We start from the raw sequence: 19,902 nt of genomic DNA, 5'->3' as shown, positions 1-19,902 counted from the left end.
CGAGAGAATCCATTGGTCGATCAGTAAAAGCATATTGGCAGAGTGGGAATATAAGATATGATCGTTCATTCGTTTGTTTTAATATATGATCACGTGTGTAATAAACATAACTTGTTCTAGTTACCAACATTATTTATGAAAATTAATCATCTTCTTATTCTAAATTCCGGTCATGTAGGTAAGATTTTGTCCTATTTGGAGACATTAGTATACGCAGAACATTTAACAGTCAATATTTTATTTTAAGTGTTCCGTGTTCGTTATAACGTATACTACCGGTTTTAGATAAATAGTTGTACATATAGGTACATCTGTTTTTTTTAACCGAATCAGCTGTATGAAAACATTGACAAAAATAACCAAGTGATACTGTGATAGTCTAATGGTTTAAAAGTTCAAAGCAACAAGACGTTCGGGGCATAATGAAAACGTATGGTTCACCTATATGTGTTTTTTTTATTATCGAACAGCAAAAATACGTAATTTAGTGGTTTGTATTAGACCATCTCCATTGATATACTATTTTTTCTATAATTTATTCTAAAATAAAACAACTCTATTATAGAGTTAGTTTATTTTATATAAATTGAAGAAGAAAAAATAATGTATTATTGGAGATGTTTTTAGTGTTGTCACTTGTCATATTACCATTTGAGTGCTATTATTCGAAACATATTTTTTAAAAAAAATCAAAAAATATTTGATTTTGATATAAAATTGAGATTAATTTTTTTTTTGAAAGAATTCATACAACTCACTCGGCGAATAAGTTGTGTTAGAATCATTAAATTTCTGTTCTGCAATTAGAACTCGACAGTCTCATTGTATTTCATGTCTGATCCTCGAAGATAAACATCATAAATGTACGGTGTAATCTACATGAGACTATGATCCAAGTGGATCCCATTGCATGTAAGTGTTCACACGATCGAATATATCAAGCATGATTATTTCTCTATATTATAAAAATACACAGAGAAAGTAACAAAAATGAGTAGTTAGTCATGAATTTAACATTAAAAACTAAAGAGAGAGAGAGAGAGAGCTGCCGCAAAGGAACTTTAGTAGTTTAGTGTGTTCATTGAGCCGCTACAACGCATAAAATCTACATTATATAGCACAAATAAAGTTTAAAGATTAAAAAGACAGTTTTTATGTTATAAATAAAAAGTTGAATAAGTGACTAATGATAGGAACCTTTTTTCCACGTTAGTAAAGGTTGCATAATGAAAGGAAACTTTCCTCCACGATATCTATTAAAGTATAATCTATGCATTTTTTCTGTATAATGCATGATTTTCGTTACACACACATATTGACATAACACACACATTGACGCAACGTAGATATTTGACGCAATGATCACTTGTTCTGCTTTCAACAATTCATGATTAGTTTGGCATGGTTGCAAAAGGCTATTTCAATCGTTTACGCTCGGAATTAATGAATTATCAATCGAATATGATGAATGGTTTCAAACTTTAAATGTTTTCTGAATACAAGGAGAAAAAAAAAAGAAAGTATATTCAAAAGAATGTGGAATGGGTTTTGTAGTTTTCTGGTGCATCAAAAAAGAAAAGAAAAAGAGATCATTTCCCATGAAAACGAAAGCAATAAGTGAAGATGAGAGAACATATTCTTCTTCTTTCTCCAGAGAGAGGAGAAGTGGGGGGCTAAGTAAGTAGTGGGCGTGATTCTTACGCGCTGACTTAATGATCAGTCAATCTCGGTTCGGTAAATTTCCAATGGCCCATGGGCTTCTAAGGCACTATCTCCGACAAAATTACCTCAAAAGTAAGCCTAATGTGGGCCCGTTCACTTTCCCCTGCTTTTTACCGTGTCCAAAAGTGGGATCCACATAAAGCCCAGTGGTCACTCCCTCTCTTTTCTTTCCTTCCTTTTTGGTCGCAAGCACCGGGAATTATTGTCCGTTAAATTTTTTGTTTTTAATTGGTATCAGTCCTCTCTGAATTTATGTAACTCGTACGGTATTATGTAAAATGTTACCGTATAAAAAATTACATAATATTTTCCTCGTAATTTAAATGTTAAAATATATGAATTTCCTATAAATTTTGTTCTACAGTTTAATTACGTTATATTAAATTGCATAGTGTATAATATACATTAGAATGAGAAAAGACTCGAAAGATCCTACACAGACAAAAGAAAAGAAATCATTAACCTTTTTTGTAACTTTCTTTTTTTATCAACTTTTACCTTCTTGATGATGATCAACGATTCAACGTAGTGGAGGCCCTGAGTGGAGCTTGTATCTCTTTCAGCCGATATCTTTTTTTAAAGCAGAGGAACTTTATATGTATTTCAGCCCTTTAGAGCACTTGGAAAATTAGCTAGTTGTGTAAATATAGTACTGTATATAGTTTTGGGAATATATTATGATTAATAACAGTATTACATGACACACAAAACCCAACTGGCCTCGCCGCTTTTCTTCTCATGTCATGACTTTGGTCAATCTCCCAAGTGTAATACACTTTGGTTAAACCAAGGTGAATTAAAACATAAACACACACTAAAACAACCGATTTAATCCATTTATTTTGGTAAAAAAATGTACATAGGTGAAAGAGACGGCGGGTCAGTAAGAATTTGAATCTGGATTAAAAATAAGAAAAAAAATCGGAATAAAATACAAGTCAATTTCCAATTGGATTTTATATTCCCTAAACCAAAACCCGGATTAGACACGGTTACAAAGCTGAGAAAAAAAAAAACATTTTTTTGAACGCACTTTCTCAATCTAGGATAAAAAGCTTTGCCCATCATACCTTTCAAAAGCCCCGCCACCTTCTTCTTCCACACTTGCACAGAGAGAAAAAGACTACTTTTTTTTTTTCCTTTCTTTCAATTTATTTTTATTGCCTCACCTTTCTTCTTACACACTAACATGAAGGTCCAAGCTTCCTCTCCTCAAGACAACCAACCATCGAACACTAACAGTACCGATAATAATAACAACAATAATCAGTTACCATCGATGGACGAACATGTGATGCGTTCCATGGACTGGGACTCGATCATGAAGGAGCTGGAGCTAGACGACGACTCCACACCCAACCCCTTGAAGACAGAGTTCACAACCACAGACTCAGCCATAGGACCACTCTACGCCGTCGATTCCAACCTCCCTGGCTTCCCCGATCAGATCCAACCGTCCGATTTCGACTCATCCGATGCTTATCAAAACCAAACCACCGGTTACGGTTTCACCTCCCTCGACAGCGTCGACAATGGAGGAGGATTCGATTTCGTCGAAGACCTCATCCGAGTCGTGGACTGCGTCGAGTCAGACGAGCTACAGCTCGCTCAAGTGATTCTCTCACGCCTCAACCAACGCCTTCGATCTCCCGCGGGAAGGCCGTTACAAAGAGCCGCGTTTTACTTTAAAGAAGCTCTCGGTTCGCTTTTAACCGGATCGAACCGGAATCAAACCCGGTTATTATCTTCCTGGACCGAGATCGTTCAAAAGATCCGCGCGGTTAAGGAGTTCTCCGGTATTTCGCCGATCCCTCTCTTCTCTCACTTCACCGCGAACCAAGCGATCCTCGACTCGTTAAACTCGCAGACCTCTTCCTCTCCCTTCGTCCACGTGGTGGACTTCGACGTCGGGTTCGGCGGACAGTACGCCTCGCTCATGAGGGAGATCGCCGAGAAATCGATCAGCAGCGGGTTTCTACGAGTCACGGCGGTGGTGGCGGAGGAGTGCGCCGTGGAGACGCGGCTCGTGAAGGAGAATCTGACTCAGTTCGCGGCGGAGATGAAGATCCGATTCCAGATCGAGTTCGTGCTGATGAAGACGTTCGAGATGCTGTCTTTCAAGGCGATCAGGTTCGTCGACGGAGAGAGAACCGTCGTTTTGATATCTCCGGCGATATTCCGACGTCTTAGCGGAATCGCGGAGTTTGTAACTAACTTACGGAGAGTCTCGCCGAAGGTTGTTGTGTTCGTGGACAGCGAAGGATGGACGGAGATCGCCGGAGCTGGATCCTTCCGGCGGGAGTTTGTTACGGCTCTCGAGTTCTACACGATGGTGCTTGAGTCTCTCGACGCGGCGGCTCCTCCGGGAGATTTGGTGAAGAAGATCGTGGAAGCGTTTGTTTTACGGCCGAAGATCGTTGCGGCGGTGGAGACGGCGGGAGATAGGAGAAACGTTGGAGAGATGACGTGGCGGGAAGCGTTCTGCGGGGCCGGGATGAGGTCGATACAGCTGAGCCAGTTCGCGATCTTTCAGGCGGAGTGTTTGCTGGAGAAGGCGCAGGTGAGAGGGTTCCACGTGGCGAAACGGCAGGAGGAGTTGGTGCTGTGCTGGCACGGGAGGGCCCTGGTTGCCACGTCGGCTTGGAGGTTTTAAAAGATGAATCGTAACGGGTTTGTAGGTGGTTTAGAGTTGGTTTGGTTTAACAAAATGATATGATAATAGAATCGAATTGTATCTACGCCTTCAATATTTTCGGTTTATCTCTGTTTTTGATCTTTTTTGGTGTTTGACTGTTTTCTAATTTAAATAAGGAAATAAAATAGTTTCTTACGTAAGTCTCTGTTTGAGTTAGAGTGTTTAAACTATTCATAAACAAGCGTAACTGTGATTTGATCATTCTTGGAGTGAGTGTATAAATAATCTCGAATGAGCGGATTTGCTTCACAGATTCCATCCATGGCGCTTCTCGGATCAGGTTTCACCAGCGAGGTTATTATTAGATAAGATGTTATGTTTCTGATCCATGTTATGGTGTAGATTCATTAGTATTTTTAATGACAACGTTTTCATTGTCTTGTTCTAATACAATATTACTGTGAACCACGTCTGCGGTTCTGTCTGATCATCGGATCTTGAGGGAAATATTTGTCTTGTGTATGGAAATTTTCAGGTTGGATTACGGGTACTGCTTTCTCCACTTGGTTCCAATATCGTACTTCGTACCGCCTGGTAAGATTCTTGTTTTTTTTTGATGTCGTTAAACTATGAAGAGTGTTTTCATTATGATCGGCTTTAGGACAAGGGTTAGTATCTTGTTGGGGAATCTTGTTGTCGTTTTTTTTGTCAATCAATAGAAAAGTTTTGTCTCCTTGTTTTTTTTGGAGTTATTTACTTCATTAAAATGTATAACTGTGAAGGAAGAAACTTGTTGATGTATGTCTGAATCTTGTTTCATGTAAGCTGTTCCATTGGCATCGGGTTGCCAGTATACTCAACTTTCAAGGCAATAGAGAATAGAGATCAGAGTGCGCAACGTAAATGGCTTATTTACTGGGCAGGTTGGGATTGCAATTACATTCACCTTTCTAATCATATCCCTTCTTCATCTGTTCACATGGCATTTGATTTTTAGTTTCCCTCTCCTTGCAGCTTATGGTTCTTTCAGCCTTGTTGAAGTGTTCACGGACAAGCTCATTTCTTGGTACTATTGTGACATCTCAAAACTATATATAGTATTGATGATACTCAATAAGCTTCATTGTTTGCAGGTTTCCTCTGTATTATCATGCAAAGTTTGCGTTCCTCGTCTGGCTTCAACTTCCCACCATTGATGTACTTCTTCAGTCTCTTTGCAACTCCATCATTTAAAATTTCAAGAAAACTTTATTAACCTATAAGTTCTTAATATGATAGGGAGCAAAGCAAATATATAACAACCGCCTTCGCCCTTTCCTAATACGACACCAAGTTAGTGTGGACCGACTCGTGGATGGAGTCTATGGAGAAATGGTACACTGTTGCTTCCTTCACAACTCAGATGCTTTGCTTTATTAACAACAGAATATTTGCAGGTCAAAGTCGTTAGGACACACCAGGGAGGAATACGGTTGGTGCGATCAATCATTATCAAAATCTTGGGATCAGGTTTACTTCTCAAAATCTAACTTTCTTATCCCCAACCAACTAATACCTTTGTTACTATATAGAATTTTATTCTGCTTGTTGTTCCATCAGGCAATGAAGCTGCACCACCAAGCGAACGACAAGAAGAAACACCAAACATTAGCCCTGAACCAGAACCATCAACAGCAACAATACGAGACTTAGAAGAATCTGAATCCGATCATGAAGACTAATAAAACAAACAAGTGTAACATCAAGTATGGTAATCACTATTACACAAAACGTCAAATGGTTGTATGGTCATCATGGTCACGTAAATCTCAAATAACTTCAGACTGGTTTACAAATAAGTTTTTTATAATACGTTATCAAGTTGCATGTCTCCTAAGTTTGTTAATCTGTTCCTTCACCGTCTTTAGAGCCAGCATCATTCTGTTCTAGATTAGCTACGGCCTCTGGTCCATGCACTCTTACCAACTCATCCTGTGTATATATATTCAATGACTCCGTGTGAATAGAAGCAAAGCTCATAACATTTTGGATAAGAGTTGTTGTTATTACCTGAATAGAACTGTTCTGAGTCTTGAGCTTCTCACATTCTCCAGAGAGTCTCTGTAACTCATCTCTCAGGCTTTGATTCTCACTAGTCAAACTCTCTACTCTCTGTTGAAGCTGTTCGCATTCCGCCTATATTCAATATGGTGAATTAACAAATGAGTTAACTTAACATAAGAAGAAACCATATACTAATAATAACATTACCTGCTTACGCAGTCTGGACCGCCTGGCGGATTCACGGTTAGATTGTTTCCTTTTCTGCCTCTTGAGCTCTCTTTCATCCTGTTTGAGTAAAACACACATGAGTTTATAACCAGACCAGCAAAAGATGAGTGACGATTTGGTCTTTTACCTTCACAGGTACACCAGCCTGGGAAGACCATAAGTCCATTCCCATATTCAGATTAGTCCCAGGAGCCAGCGGCTTCATGGGAACTGAACCTTGGATCTCACCAGTAGTATTACTCTGAGAACTTGCTGCTCAAAGAAACAAAAAAAAAACATGAGCAAAGAGAGAAACCATAAAGCTTGATGATGGAAAGAGTTTTACCATCCGCTAGCATTTGTCCAAAGCTAGGCTTCCTAACTGAACCTTGCTCCTACATTACAACAAAACTCAATTAAACATTACACAAAGCATCAAGGTAACAGAGAACAATCAGATCAGTACCTGGTGGTTAGGATTCTCATCGTTTTCATCAGATGAACCTCCTGTGACACTTTCATCACTGCACAAGAAATATACATTTAGCCACTCTATCAAACTGAAGAAGTAAATGCATTGAATAGAGCGTTATACCTGTGAGATACACCATCGTTCCCAGAACCAGAAGGCGCCTTCTCACCTCCTTCACCCTTTCTTTTCAAGCTCCCTTTTGACTTCTTGCCAGGGGCTTGTTCTTTCACCGTCTCCTTGTTGGTTGGAGCAGAAGCAGGAGGCTAATACAGGAAGGTGCCAAGCAAGTTACTTACTTTATCATTTGTTTCGAACTTAAATGGTAAGGAGATTATTACCATGGGCATGCCAGGATGAGCGTAAACCGCCCCTGGGGGATACATGGCTGGGTACGGAACCGGGGTCCCATAAGGCGGCATCATATGGTGCTGAAAGTATTCAACAAAGAGTAAATAAAACTCGTCTAAGTGTTATTCAAAGACAAAGATAGCAAAGGGAAGCAGCTTACTTGAGCACCCCACATGTAAGGGTGAGGACTAGGAGATCCAACAGGAGATGGGAAAAAAGGATTCGGAGTACCTCCTCCTCCATAATAAGCCTTAAGAGAAACGAGAATACACATTATGTGTTTGTCAAGAAAGAAGACAAGTCACAATAAGAGAACCAACAATGGCTAAAGTTAACCTGTATTGAGTTTGACCAGTCTGGATAAGGTGTGGGGGGAATGTCCTGCGAAACAAGTGGTAGGTAGATGCAGGAAAAGTCAACACACATGAAGATTCAAATATAAAACGAACTGAGAAGAAGGAGAGGAGAATGATGAGCAACCTGTGTTGAGGATGCTGGTTTAGAAGGCGTCTTTTCTTCGCTTGTTCCCATTGTTTTATCAGCTACAAAACAAAGAAGCAAGACAAAAGACTTTGGAACAGCTCAAACAGAGGATTTAGTCATCCAAAAAAACCCAAAAAGACAGAAGCTTTGTGTTCTCTACCCGACATATTTAACAAAAACAGAGACTTTACTACAGAACACAAAAGCACAAGAGAAGCAAATTAAATAACTTTAAACAGAACAGAGAGAACAGCAAGTACATAACATGTTCTTACACGAACCCAAACAACAGAAACGAAAATCTCTAAACACCTTAATTACATGAATTGTTCTCCTACACAGCCTTGTTTATTACAGAATTGTTCAACGAACAGACAGAGACAATAATCAGAACAGAGTACATGCAAAAGTGTTTTAGAAGGAAAAAAAAGAAAAAGAAAAAAAAAACAGACCGATGTGGAAGTCCAGGTAGGATATTTACCTAAATTATAGAGAAAGAGTCAGACAAAGATGCAAAGACACGTCCTCTCCTTCTCTCCGACAGATCAGACAAGAGACACAGATATAAAAAGATTCTCTCAATTTCAGCTCCGAAGAAGATAAAAAGTGTTCCAATTTTTCTCTCGGGAAAGTGAAGAAGGGTAGGAGGAGAAGGAATTAAAAAGAGAGAGATTATTGCCCGATGTGGTTGGTGTGTGGCCAAGTCCAATAGGAGGAGGAGGAGATGAACGAGAAGAAAGAGGAAAGTTTTTGTTGGGGGATTTAGGGTTTGATGATCTGACACGTGCGACAAGGAGGTGTCCAGCTGTACACGTGTTACTGGATAAGCTTTTGACACGGTATCTACTCTTTGTTGTGACTCATCTTTTACTCATTTATTTCACAAGGAAAACTAATCATTTCTTCATGTCAAAAAATAATAATTTCTTTTTGCCAACAAAGCTCAATAAATAAAAACTTATTTGATGACAATAGTAACCTTTTAGATTCTGCTTAAAACTTATTTATAAGATCAATCCTGTAATATTTTGTGAAATAATACTTTAATATATTTTTCCTTTTTGTATAGTGCAACTTATTTGGATTTTTTAGACACAAAACTAAAGAAATGGAAGATCATTTTTAGTTCTATATTTTCAACGTGAAAAATCGAAAGCTGAATAATGACTATGGCTTATAACTTGAAGATTTGTTTTAAAAAAATATTTTCAATTTGTAAAAAAAAAATCATTGTTTTATGGGTAAGTGCTTTTCACCCAAAAAACATGCATCAAAATCATAATGCTATTGTTCAAGACGGGCTCCTTACCAAGCTACTTTGGTAGAATGGCCTTTATAGGCCCATCGGGCCTTGTTTTATATTTGTTTCCTTTGTTAGTTGCTGCTACTTGCTAGCAAAGCGACTGATCTCGAATAAATATAGAATCTTTCGTGGGGCATTAGCATTAGTGCATTACCATTTTAGCCATTAGGTAATTGATGTGACTGGTCACCATATAAAAGAAAGGTAACAAACTTTTCGTATGAAGACTTCAGATGATATACAATACAACATACACACTTAGATACAGTGAATGTGTTGCGAATATTTAAAACAAATCGTTTTAGGAAAGAGCCATTATACTACGTTTGCTTTACACTTCACTTTCTACTTACCCAAACTACATCAAGTCCTTCACTTATTCGCCAAACCTTTCTATGTGGGTCCACATATTCTAAGCTTTATGAGACCATAATTTTTCCGTTTTATGATTTTGAATCAGGATTTAGTATATGTCTAGATCAAAAATATCAGACCATCTACCAAATCCAAAACAACTTAATCAAATATCTATTAATGATGCATGTCAAAACAAAAACAAAAACACTTTGATTATCTGTATACATAGTTGCTATGCAAATTTTGCATTTATTATTACCATCATAGATCCTCAAACAAAAACACATTTACCAAAAGAACTTGAGACCATCAAACTAAATGATGGTTTGAGTCCACAAACTTTTTTTGAGAGCCTCAGGTCCATTTAATTATTCATCTTATATACTAATGCATGTAACCAGATGATAATTGCAATCATTTCATGTTTACTATTTTGATACGAGACATTTTCACTTTATGTATGCGATTCTTATCACCGGTGATAATGGTCAATATATTACTTAAAGAGCCAATATGACTGTCTTCTAACATAGTATAGGCTTTATTCATTCGTTGTCAAGTGACTATAAAACTTGACTCATAATGTTTCACCAAAATTAGGTATATTCTATCCGAACTCCTCTTTCATTTAAATTTGGCAAACTCTTATCTATCAAGATATAAAGTTTTAACAACCGTTTTGCTTATGTGCATTGCATCTAGTCCTTTATCTTTTAGACTTCTACAATGTATTTATATATTAGAAAAAAATCTTGCACAGCATATTGTAGCCGACCCTCCTTTTACAGCCGTACTTTTTTCTTTTTGGCTAGTAAAAAAAATATATTTGAAGACAGCTACGAGCTGCTAGTGGCGAGATATAAACTTTGAAGTCGTAATAACGGTATGTATTTGTCACTTTCATGATGAATCCTATCCATCAATAGAGTTATCTAATATCTAACTCAACAAACGTCCACTCATAACCTAACGAGATGTTAAACTTTCATATATCTTAGAACAAGGATACGGTAACTTAAACTTATAATAGAACAGAATTTCACTCAAGGCCTTAACTATGCGATATATATATATATATATATATATATGTGTGTGTGTGTGTGTGTGTGTGTGTTACTTAAAGTATACATACATTGAAAACTTGTAACAAAAAAATTATACGAATATATGAATGGGTTCGACGCCATAAAAAAGGGTGAGAAACTGAGAACCTAAATTACGTAGTTGCTTCAATTAATACAGATTTCTCATAATTAGGTACGCAAGCAACTGTTGCTTACATCAAGATTGCATAAATACACTAGCGAGACATCCATTGTCATTATAACTATTTGTACATTAGAAATAGAGCACTATATAATCTACCAATTTACCTAAAATTGTCTTCCCTAATTCACGACACTAGTTGATACGATTAAAATATTACATTAAGCTAGCTAGTGATTTTATATGTAAAGATTCATCCATTCAGCTCCATCAATGTAGATGTTTTCAGGCACCGGATAAAACAGGTTATTGTAGTCATCACCGTCGTCTCCAACTTTATAGTCTCCAAAAAACGGCGTCTCGTTGGCTTCAACAGAAACTGAAGAAGAAACTGGACTGTTGCTCGAGCCTCCTTCTATTCTTTCTGCCAATCTTTGGATCTCCCTCTCTGCATCATAGAGCTGTTCCTTGAGCTGAAGAAGCTGAGGAAAACAAATGTAATGTTAATTTTATCATTAAGCAACTAATCGCTGATGCAAACGTTTGATTAAATTTTAAATAAAAAGGAATTTTGTTAGTGGGTCTCCTCAATAATTTTGAGTCTCATTGACAAAGACAAGCGACTATTATAAAGATTAAAATATTGTACGGAACGCATAAAAGTATTTTATGTTGTGTAATATGGTGGCAATTTACTGTTCGATGTCGCTTTTTTTCTGTTCTCAACTCAAGTCTCTGGTGACTTATTTATTCTTTTATATGCAAAGTTCTTCGAGCTTTGAGCTCACGTTCATTTATGCCAGTTAAAGATAATTTGCCAAAAGAGTGTGTAAACTACATTACTCTTTGAGAAATTTTTTTGGCTGAAATACTTTGAGATTTTTTAATAAAATAAAGCAAAGAACAAGGTAAATAAACAAACAAAATTTTTTTGAAACTTTTTGTTTAAAATTTCTGCAAAAAGTTGAAAATATAAAATTTCTAAAATATTTTCGTATTTTAACTAGTTAGATATACATTTTAACGAAAATATTTGTTTAGTTCTATCTACCATTAATATCATTATCACAATCGTGGATAAAACTGATGATGATAAACCTAAAACTATTCCCTACCCGTATTAAAACTCATAGTTAGAAGAAAATGAACCAAAAAAAATATAAGATAAATAGAATAACAGAAAAGAAATTATACCTCTGACTCAAGTCGGCACTTGTCGACAACGACGTTGTCATGTGAGTTTTTGAGTTTGTTGTACTCTTCCTCGAGCCTTTTGTTCTTCCACCGTGCACGACGGTTCTGAAACCAAACTGCAACTTGACGAGGGTCAAGCCCTAGCTCCGCCGCAAGTTTATCTTTCCTCTCCGACTCAAGCTTGTGCTCATCCCCAAAACTCATCTCCAACATGTTCACTTGCTCATCGGTAAGCTTTCTCTTCCTAAACAAGCAATTGCTTCCATCTCCGGAAGCAACCGCTACTTTGCTCTTCTTTCTCCTTCGTTTCGGTGGCTTCACTTCACCTACCGTCCAAAATAATAAAAAGCAAGTTAGTAATTCGCCAAAAACAGAAACGTGTTATATAAAATAATGTTTGGATCTTTTCTTTACTTTTAGTTTCTTGATGTGTGTTTACATGCACTGCACGTAGATTATTATATCAATATTTTAGGCCTACGCGTGTTGGTCGAGAACTTCTTTTTTTGGAAAGACTAATAGATAACCCACTAGAATTTGTATAACTTCTTCCATTAAATTTGTGGGGTTTCCAGGTCTTGAAACAAAACAGAAAAATAGATTGATTGATAAAATAGATTGATTTTTCAGATAAACTAACTAAGAAAACAAACCCACTTTGTCCTTTTATTAGAAAATCCATTAAATGTTGGTTTTCTCGTAATTCAAAACCAAAGATGATTGAAAATTTCGGACAAACCTTGTTGTGGTACTATCTGAGTGTAGATATCAGGGTACAATTGAGAGATAAAAGCCATGTTCTGATCATCCAGAGTGTGGTTCATGTTCTTGGATCTCTCTCTTTCTCTCTATCCTAAATTTGTCTCACTTTTTATGAGATGAGAGAAGTTGTGCTGGGGAAGAGGAAGAAGGCCTATGATTTATAAAGGGGGTGTAGAGTGCCAAGAAATGAGTTTTTTTTTTTGTATGAAGTGTTATTTTCCTGATGTAGGTTTCTTGTTTTTGAAAATTTCGAAACTGCCACTGGATATAATTACACTCCCGAGACTCGTTGTGAGTCTTTCTGTGTTAAAACTAGGAGGATTAGTTAAAGTGGTTTCTTTATCACACCATCTTTAATATTGTTTCATATTGTAAAGACACGACGTTGATAACTGAGACAATTGACTAATTTAAAACTCATCTGCAAGTGTCAATTAGTTTTTCAATATTTCACCCCCTCCTCCAATTGGTACATTAAGAAATAAAATGATTTATATACTAAAATGATTATTTACTTCTTGGTGCACAAAAAAATACTTCTAAATGAATAACTCTTTTAACATTATTTTATAATTAGAAATTAACTAATAAAAGACTTTAAATGTCATTGATTGAATTAATATAAATATTCGTAGTCTTCGCGATATCTTATTTAGTTTTGCGTTTACCTCTCCGTTCACAACTATAAAACACCTTTAATAATCTAGTATGCATGTAGACATGTATGTATAGCTCTGCAAAAGAGATCCAAAATAATGTCGTAAAGAAGATGATTAGGCTTTCCTGTTTAGGTAATTAACAAATCTAATTAAGACATAGTCATCGTGCATTGTGATGAACAATCACAAAGCCAGCACCATTATATTGGTAGTACGACGACTATTGTTCATTTGTTTGTAAAGAATATCCACTATTGGGATCCCAACCTGAACGGACTGTACTACAAAAAATAGTCAATAAAAGCATTAACAACAAAAAAAAATTTAAAGTGATAAAAATTATTATATGTATAAGTGTTTCTCATTTGTTATACTCAATATTCATACGAGAGACAAAAAAATTTAAAATATGGTCGATACCCATTAATTGGAACTTTTGCTTCATACATATATACAAAAATGATGGCGCGCTCCATATAAAGTACAGTACAATACATCACTTACGATACTCTATATTTTATACGTCATTGATACGAGAAGGAAAGTCGAAGGCCTTGGCACGTGAAACTTACTAAAGTGAAAATTTTATTCATTACTAAAATCGAAGGATAAGAAGTAATGTACTACACAGTCTACACGTATGGTAGAAAGTAATAATTGCGAGCATCTAGGAAACTATAAAAAGTTTGGAGGGAACACCACTAGATAAGGGACTTATTATGAGACTCTACTGTCCAATGGAGAGGACATTCACTTGTATCAATGTCTTCCACGACCCAATCAGTCCCGATCATCATACTTTAGAATTTGTTTCTCTTTTGTTTTCTTTTCATTCGTGGTTAGGGATCCATGGCTAAGAAATTTGTTTATTATATTTTGGGAAAGATAATCGGTGCCCTTGCTAGTAGATTAGAGCTAGAAATTAAGCCAAATCGTATTTACCTAACATTTTAGTTTACAACTTTATATATTTTACCGTACCGGTTGACAAAATTGCCAAATCGTATTTACCTAAGATTTTAGTTTACAACTTTATATATTTTACCGCACCGGTTGACAAAATTCAAAGATGAGTAAGACATGCTAAGGGATGATTATTCAAAGATCTAGAATAAGCAAAAAAAAAAACTTCAAAGTAAAACTCAAATATCATATTTTATATAATCATACTGATTATATATTAATTATTATATACATTGAATAATGGCTAAAGACTTGTTTTTTTAACGCAATTGCTAAAGTCTTAAATTGAGTTTTAAGTAGGTTTCGTAAAACTTGGAGCTCTATAGGATTGCTTCATATAAATATGCCGAGGGACAGTAGTAAAAACGGAATCTAAACTTAGACATTATAAACGTCCAAGAAAATATATTACTCTACAAAAATGAAAAATTTACACTTTCAAAATTGAAATGTTGTATTTTCATTACTAAAGGTTAGAAAAAAAAGGGTGGCCAATGAGGAAACAAATGACTTAGATTACTTGCTCAAATGGTCTAAATCCAAAGAGGATATTCTTGGGCATCTAAAAAGAAAAAGGGTAGAAACTTTAAAATAGTTGGAGTGTAGTAGGGACTTGTCGTCATCTTACAACTCCGAAGTAAATCATTAATTAGTTTTAGTTGATTATCTTAAAACGGGGGTTTTAGTCCATGTTCATGATGTTAATTGCTTGTAGATGAGGAATCTCCTTACAGATGTTGGACCAATGGCCTCCAAAATTGGGTAAAGATATTTCTCTGTCTGTCTTAAGGAGAGTGTTTACTTCTAAAGGTCTATCATTATAATTATTATGATATTAAAAATATAATACCGAGTTAACACTATAGAATAGTTATATGCTTAACATAATACAGATCATTCCTTACTTAACACAATACGTAGTATGGATGAGTTTTGTTGAGAAAAATGTTAGAATGGATGAGTTTGTTTAATTTTAGTTATAAAATGTTTGAATGGGTGATATGATATATATACATAAAAATTGAAAACAAACCCAAATACTCAACTCGATTAGTCTCACGGTCCATATACATCATTTGGATATCTTGATTCTAAATAGTGACTACTAGATTCGCACTCCCAAGTTGAACTGGGGCTTTTGTATACGTTAATAAAATTAATGTGTCACGTTTTTTATTGTTATCTTCTTCTAAAGTTTGTTCATTCTGAGAGGATGTAAAGGAAAGAAAAAAAGAGGGGACAAAAGAACATGATGGGAGCCATACGAAAGGAATTCAACAGTGGAACGTGGCGAATAACAACACGACCAAACGTACGTACAATATTTTTTGTGGTCTTGAGAATGCTTTATAATTAACATAATTGTAAAACATATAGAAGTAGACAATGGAAGCTAAAGCCTTTTGTCTCCCTCTTTCTTCTACTAATTGTTTGTGTCTGCTTTGAGAACACTGCCATGTCTCCACTCCTTAACATGTTCTTCCAATCCCACCCTAACATCTCTCTCCCCTAGTTACCTCCCCAATACAAATTTTCAGTATTGTTAAAGAAAATTATGTAAAACAATTTTGCCAAAAAACTATATATGTCCGAAAGAGCCCAAAATATCTGTATTAAAAGTACTAACCAAAAAGTCTGGCATGTGATGATACGTACCATGTTTTCGGAACTTAGGTGAGCCATTTACATAACTAATTAGGATTGATGATGTTTTGTAGTACATACTTCATGAATATTATTAGGGTCGACCTGATTTTGACAGTTGCATTAATATGTTTTAAAATGTTGACATTTCTACATAGCTAACTAGTGATCAAATATTTTTGGAATTTGATTGGCTCATTTGACTCAACGCTGAATCTGCAAAGGAATAGTGAAGGACAGTAGTCAGGTCATGATCTTTAAATGGAGGTGTAAGAAATATAAATTAGTGTACTCATTCGAATTAAGAATGTACAACTTAGAACCCAAAAACGCCTTCTCTTCCGATTTTGCATGCGCTCGAAAGAAGATTTAAAATTTTGTATTGATCACAATACTTACTGTACATTAGCTGCGATTCAAAGCAGACACGTCATCGAGTTTATCGTTTATAAAACGGAAGTATTATATGACACCAAAAAAGGGTTATATATATGACACCAGTAAAATTTAAAACATAATTTATAAGATAAATATTTTGTCACATGATGTTCTAAACCTTTTCATTCGCTTTTAATTTATTTCAAGATTCCCTCACTCCTCACTTTGTTGTTATTTTCGAACAGGTGTTGTTCTTATGAAATTAGTATATTGTTTTTCTTAATTAACAGAGTATGTAAATAGATTAGTAGGTTTAGTATGCTAAACCGATCGATTTAATATTATGTTTAGTGGTTTTATTGTTTGTTACACGCTCAACTCAGTATAAGAGGAGTGATCAATGTAACAACCTTTTTAATCAGAAATTAAGAGAATTTTTCTAATATGGTATCAAAGTATTTTGCTCTGGCGTACTCTTTCCGATTGATTTCCGATTGATCGATTCTCATTTTATCACATCAGCTCTTCGTCGTAAATACACAAATACTAAATAATACTCAAACAAATTTAATAGTGTTCTTCCAAAAGTATAAGAGTTTCTTTGTCCGAATCAAGACCATATATTAAATTAGATCGTCTAGGCATCTACGGCTATCAGCCTATCAAGTTTCACATTATTCTAAATAACTAGAAGAATAGTCACATCTTTTATAAGAAAAAAAAAACCTTTTTTAATCTGAATAAACTTAACATTTTTCAAATAATTTTTTTTTTGAGACACTTTTATCTGGACGGTATGAGTTTGTTCCATAACCTACGACCATAGAAAAAATAACACTTTCAGTAAAATCCCAAATAACCCAACACTTAGTTCAAGTTAACTTTCAAAAGAATAAGAAACTGATATCAATACTTTGAAGGAAGTGAAGTAAAATATAGCTTTCACCTAATAATTTACCCATCGCTCTTTGTCGATTGATATATGCCAAACTTGAATTAACTAATTTTGATTTAGATTATGAAAATGAAATTATCCACGTGGCGACTTTATATGAGTCAGCAGAGGAGACCACATCTCTTGTTGGTTCGTTCACGTGTCAATTGTCATCTGTCTTCAGTTCATGGAACCTGACTTGTTTCTTAAGAGAGTACAGACCAATTAGATTTATTGTTCTCCCATAAGTTATAACGGTCGCCGCCATCCGCCATGCTTTTCAGTTTTCAGCATTTCGTTTAGAGACGTATCCAGATCGGTTTAGATAAACCAAATTCGAACCATACAAAAAAAAGTTGAAATGAAAATATTAAAGCGAAACCAAGTCATTTTGAACTGAACCAAGTAAGAAATGAATACATATTTTTGATGATTTTCACATCAAGTAAAATTTGCTATAAGACTAAACCCATATGAATTCGGCACTGAAACAACTAAGATTTTATGTACCAGAAATTTTGAAAATAACATGTTAAAGATTGAGCTAATTTGATATATAGTCCAACTGTATGTAAAAACAAAGCGTTGACGTTAATTGATCCAAACTAATAATAATATTTATATAAGAAACTGATAATCGTACATAATCCAGCTATCCAAAGTTTTTATAAAATGAATATCAATGTAGACAAGCATATAGGGATATGTTCTACACATTTATCCCACCCAAAGAGGCAAAAACTTATCCGCAAAGAACCGTTTGGCTTTTTGCTTGTAACTCAAAATAGTTTGCGTCACGTTTTGATTGAATATTTACCAAATCAATGGAACTTGGGAAATTTGTAAAGGAATCGTTACGTATGTCTTTAGAGATTTCCTAATTGGGAAATGAGACGTAACGATGTAACATATGAGTCCGGACACGTGGTAGTTCATGTAACCACAATATTGTTTTGAACTCTCGTTGTCGTTTGCGTCTAGACCATGCCCCTATACCATTTCGCCTGGACATTTTCTTACTCGTTAAGCCATTTATAATCCTATATACCAAAAGTTTGACCAAAAAAAAAAAAAATCCTATATACTAATTAACCTCTTTAAGTGTTACACAAAAAGTTAACCTCTATATATACTACTTCAATTAATGGGTAACAAAATTAGATATGAGGTATATGTTGGTCTAGTTATTTATATGCACCATGTTATCAAAATATGGTCCTCTTCACATGTTATCTTTGTTTTAACTTTTAAGACCATGTTAGTCATTGATACAAATTTAAGAAACTAATTACTATATGCAATGTCTAAAAGTAAAGTATTTATTTCAACTCCGTCGTCAGCAATTTTCTTAAGTTTATTTAGTTATACAAAAGTATACTACTATAGTAAATAGTACTTGTATTCCCAAACCTTGAGTATGTGACGCGCTATTACTATATAAGGCTACAAAATCTTAGACCCACGGAAAGAAACTGATATCTTATGTTATGTGCACATACGTACATGCATTGGATTGATCAAATTTATTTCAAAATATTATATAGGGTCGTAAAGCCTGTATATAGACGTACACCACATACATGTTAGGTAGTCTACAAAATAATATTTTGGAATCTTATCCAATCGATTACTACTAACAGGAATAATTTCGCGTTTGTATATATGCTTTCTCATCCAATACGTTACTTTATTTGGAAAGTCGTACCTTTTTTTTTTGTCAACCAATTACTTCCTTACTAAATAAAAGAGTTTACACAGCAATTAAACGTTCAAGAGCTGCACGAGCTAAAGAGTCAGCTTGACGATTCTCTAGGCGTGGAATAAAAATAAAAGAAAGAGGACAGAAGAGAGTGGCAAGGTTCCTGATGTCAAGAAGGACACCTGCAATCTCAATCACGTCCAACCCTGAACGCAGGGCCGACACTAGGACCTGAGAGTCCGAGAAAAGTTGGATACTATGAAGGTTGAGTTCTTTAGCTTTGATGAGGGCGTCTCGAATTGCCAGAGCTTCCGCCATAAGGGCTGAGCAAACAAACTCCCGATTGCTTGATCCTCTCATGAGTACTTCACCCTCCGCATTCTTGATAATCCATCCCATTCCACCTGATTTTGAGATTTCCTGCCAAGCCCCATCAGTCCAGCACATTGGAACAGAGTGGAGCCGCAGCAGCGGGCCAGATTTCTTCGTTTGCTTCAGTTCTTGGTGGAGATTAGCCGCTTCCCATTCTCTTGCATCTGCGATGGACTTGGAGATGACCTCAGTAACCTGAAAAACTTTGCCTTCAAACACCACTTTATTTCTTGCAGTCCACACATTCCAAAGTAACCATGGTATCACAGGTGAAGAGCTTAAACCTACAGGAGGTAACACCTGAGAAAACACAGTTCTTTTCAACCAAACCTTTAGATTCTCTATACTCAAGCTATCTGGAATTTGCGGTGAAACAGGGGCTTGGTGCCAGAGTTCCACTGCAAAAGGGCATTGCAAGAAGAGGTGGTGAAGGGATTCAGCCTCTCCACAACGCTTGCAATGAAGATCTGTATTAATGCCCCTGATCGCTAGTAACTCTCCCACTGGTAACGCATCGTTAA

At 35.7% G+C, this 19,902-nt stretch overlaps 4 protein-coding genes across 4 annotated transcripts; 2 read left to right on the top strand and 2 right to left on the bottom strand.

Annotated features, from left to right (window-relative positions):
- The first annotated feature begins 2,794 nt into the window (after positions 1-2,794).
- On the top strand, positions 2,795-4,557 carry LOC106441953 (scarecrow-like protein 15). The gene has a single exon (XM_013883725.3). The coding sequence runs from the start codon at positions 2,912-2,914 to the stop codon at positions 4,373-4,375; it is 1,464 nt and encodes a 487-aa protein (XP_013739179.1). The 5' UTR covers positions 2,795-2,911; the 3' UTR covers positions 4,376-4,557.
- LOC106442125 (HVA22-like protein k) lies at positions 4,491-6,331 on the top strand. Its single transcript, XM_013883872.3, has 8 exons — positions 4,491-4,711; positions 4,893-4,951; positions 5,183-5,280; positions 5,372-5,423; positions 5,491-5,554; positions 5,636-5,731; positions 5,794-5,866; positions 5,957-6,331. The coding sequence occupies exons 1-8, from the start codon at positions 4,649-4,651 to the stop codon at positions 6,076-6,078; spliced, it is 627 nt and encodes a 208-aa protein (XP_013739326.2). The 5' UTR covers positions 4,491-4,648; the 3' UTR covers positions 6,079-6,331.
- On the bottom strand, positions 6,053-8,684 carry LOC106442036 (G-box-binding factor 1). The gene is made up of 12 exons (XM_048778247.1): positions 8,392-8,684; positions 7,908-7,969; positions 7,764-7,808; positions 7,588-7,677; positions 7,418-7,507; positions 7,203-7,342; positions 7,074-7,131; positions 6,954-7,002; positions 6,756-6,880; positions 6,608-6,685; positions 6,407-6,532; positions 6,053-6,328 (listed from the first exon to the last, which is right to left on the bottom strand). Exons 2-12 carry the CDS (start codon positions 7,956-7,958, stop codon positions 6,239-6,241), a joined length of 942 nt encoding a protein of 313 aa, XP_048634204.1. The 5' UTR covers positions 7,959-7,969; positions 8,392-8,684; the 3' UTR covers positions 6,053-6,238.
- A 2,114-nt stretch (positions 8,685-10,798) lies between these two features.
- Positions 10,799-12,872, bottom strand: LOC106369808 (homeobox-leucine zipper protein ATHB-40). Its single transcript, XM_013809920.3, has 3 exons — positions 12,710-12,872; positions 11,971-12,296; positions 10,799-11,258 (listed from the first exon to the last, which is right to left on the bottom strand). Exons 1-3 carry the CDS (start codon positions 12,792-12,794, stop codon positions 11,016-11,018), a joined length of 654 nt encoding a protein of 217 aa, XP_013665374.1. The 5' UTR covers positions 12,795-12,872; the 3' UTR covers positions 10,799-11,015.
- Between the last annotated feature and the right edge of the window lie 7,030 nt (positions 12,873-19,902).

This window comes from Brassica napus, chromosome A1, assembly GCF_020379485.1.
Source record: "Brassica napus cultivar Da-Ae chromosome A1, Da-Ae, whole genome shotgun sequence".
Lineage (NCBI taxonomy): Eukaryota > Viridiplantae > Streptophyta > Magnoliopsida > Brassicales > Brassicaceae > Brassica > Brassica napus.
The sequence above is the reverse complement of the archived record's forward strand: the minus strand, read 5'-3'. Positions and strand labels throughout refer to the sequence as shown.

Excerpts from the sequence above, each read along its gene's own strand:
- LOC106442036 (XM_048778247.1), bottom strand. The coding sequence starts at position 7,958 with ATGGGAACAAGCGAAGAAAAGACGCCTTCTAAACCAGCATCCTCAACA. Across the intron at positions 6,881-6,953 it reads TGGACAAATGCTAGCGGATG|CAAGTTCTCAGAGTAATACT; the intron begins GTAAAACTCTTT and ends TTCTTTGAGCAG. Across the intron at positions 6,686-6,755 it reads AGGCTGGTGTACCTGTGAAG|GATGAAAGAGAGCTCAAGAG; the intron begins GTAAAAGACCAA and ends TTACTCAAACAG.
- LOC106441953 (XM_013883725.3), top strand. The coding sequence starts at position 2,912 with ATGAAGGTCCAAGCTTCCTCTCCTCAAGACAACCAACCATCGAACACT.
- LOC106369808 (XM_013809920.3), bottom strand. The coding sequence starts at position 12,794 with ATGAACCACACTCTGGATGATCAGAACATGGCTTTTATCTCTCAATTG. Across the intron at positions 12,297-12,709 it reads TCAGATAGTACCACAACAAG|GTGAAGTGAAGCCACCGAAA; the intron begins GTTTGTCCGAAA and ends TTTGGACGGTAG. Across the intron at positions 11,259-11,970 it reads AGTGCCGACTTGAGTCAGAG|CTTCTTCAGCTCAAGGAACA; the intron begins GTATAATTTCTT and ends TGTTTTCCTCAG.
- LOC106442125 (XM_013883872.3), top strand. The coding sequence starts at position 4,649 with ATGAGCGGATTTGCTTCACAGATTCCATCCATGGCGCTTCTCGGATCA. Across the intron at positions 5,424-5,490 it reads ACGGACAAGCTCATTTCTTG|GTTTCCTCTGTATTATCATG; the intron begins GTACTATTGTGA and ends CATTGTTTGCAG. Across the intron at positions 5,867-5,956 it reads TATCAAAATCTTGGGATCAG|GCAATGAAGCTGCACCACCA; the intron begins GTTTACTTCTCA and ends TTGTTCCATCAG.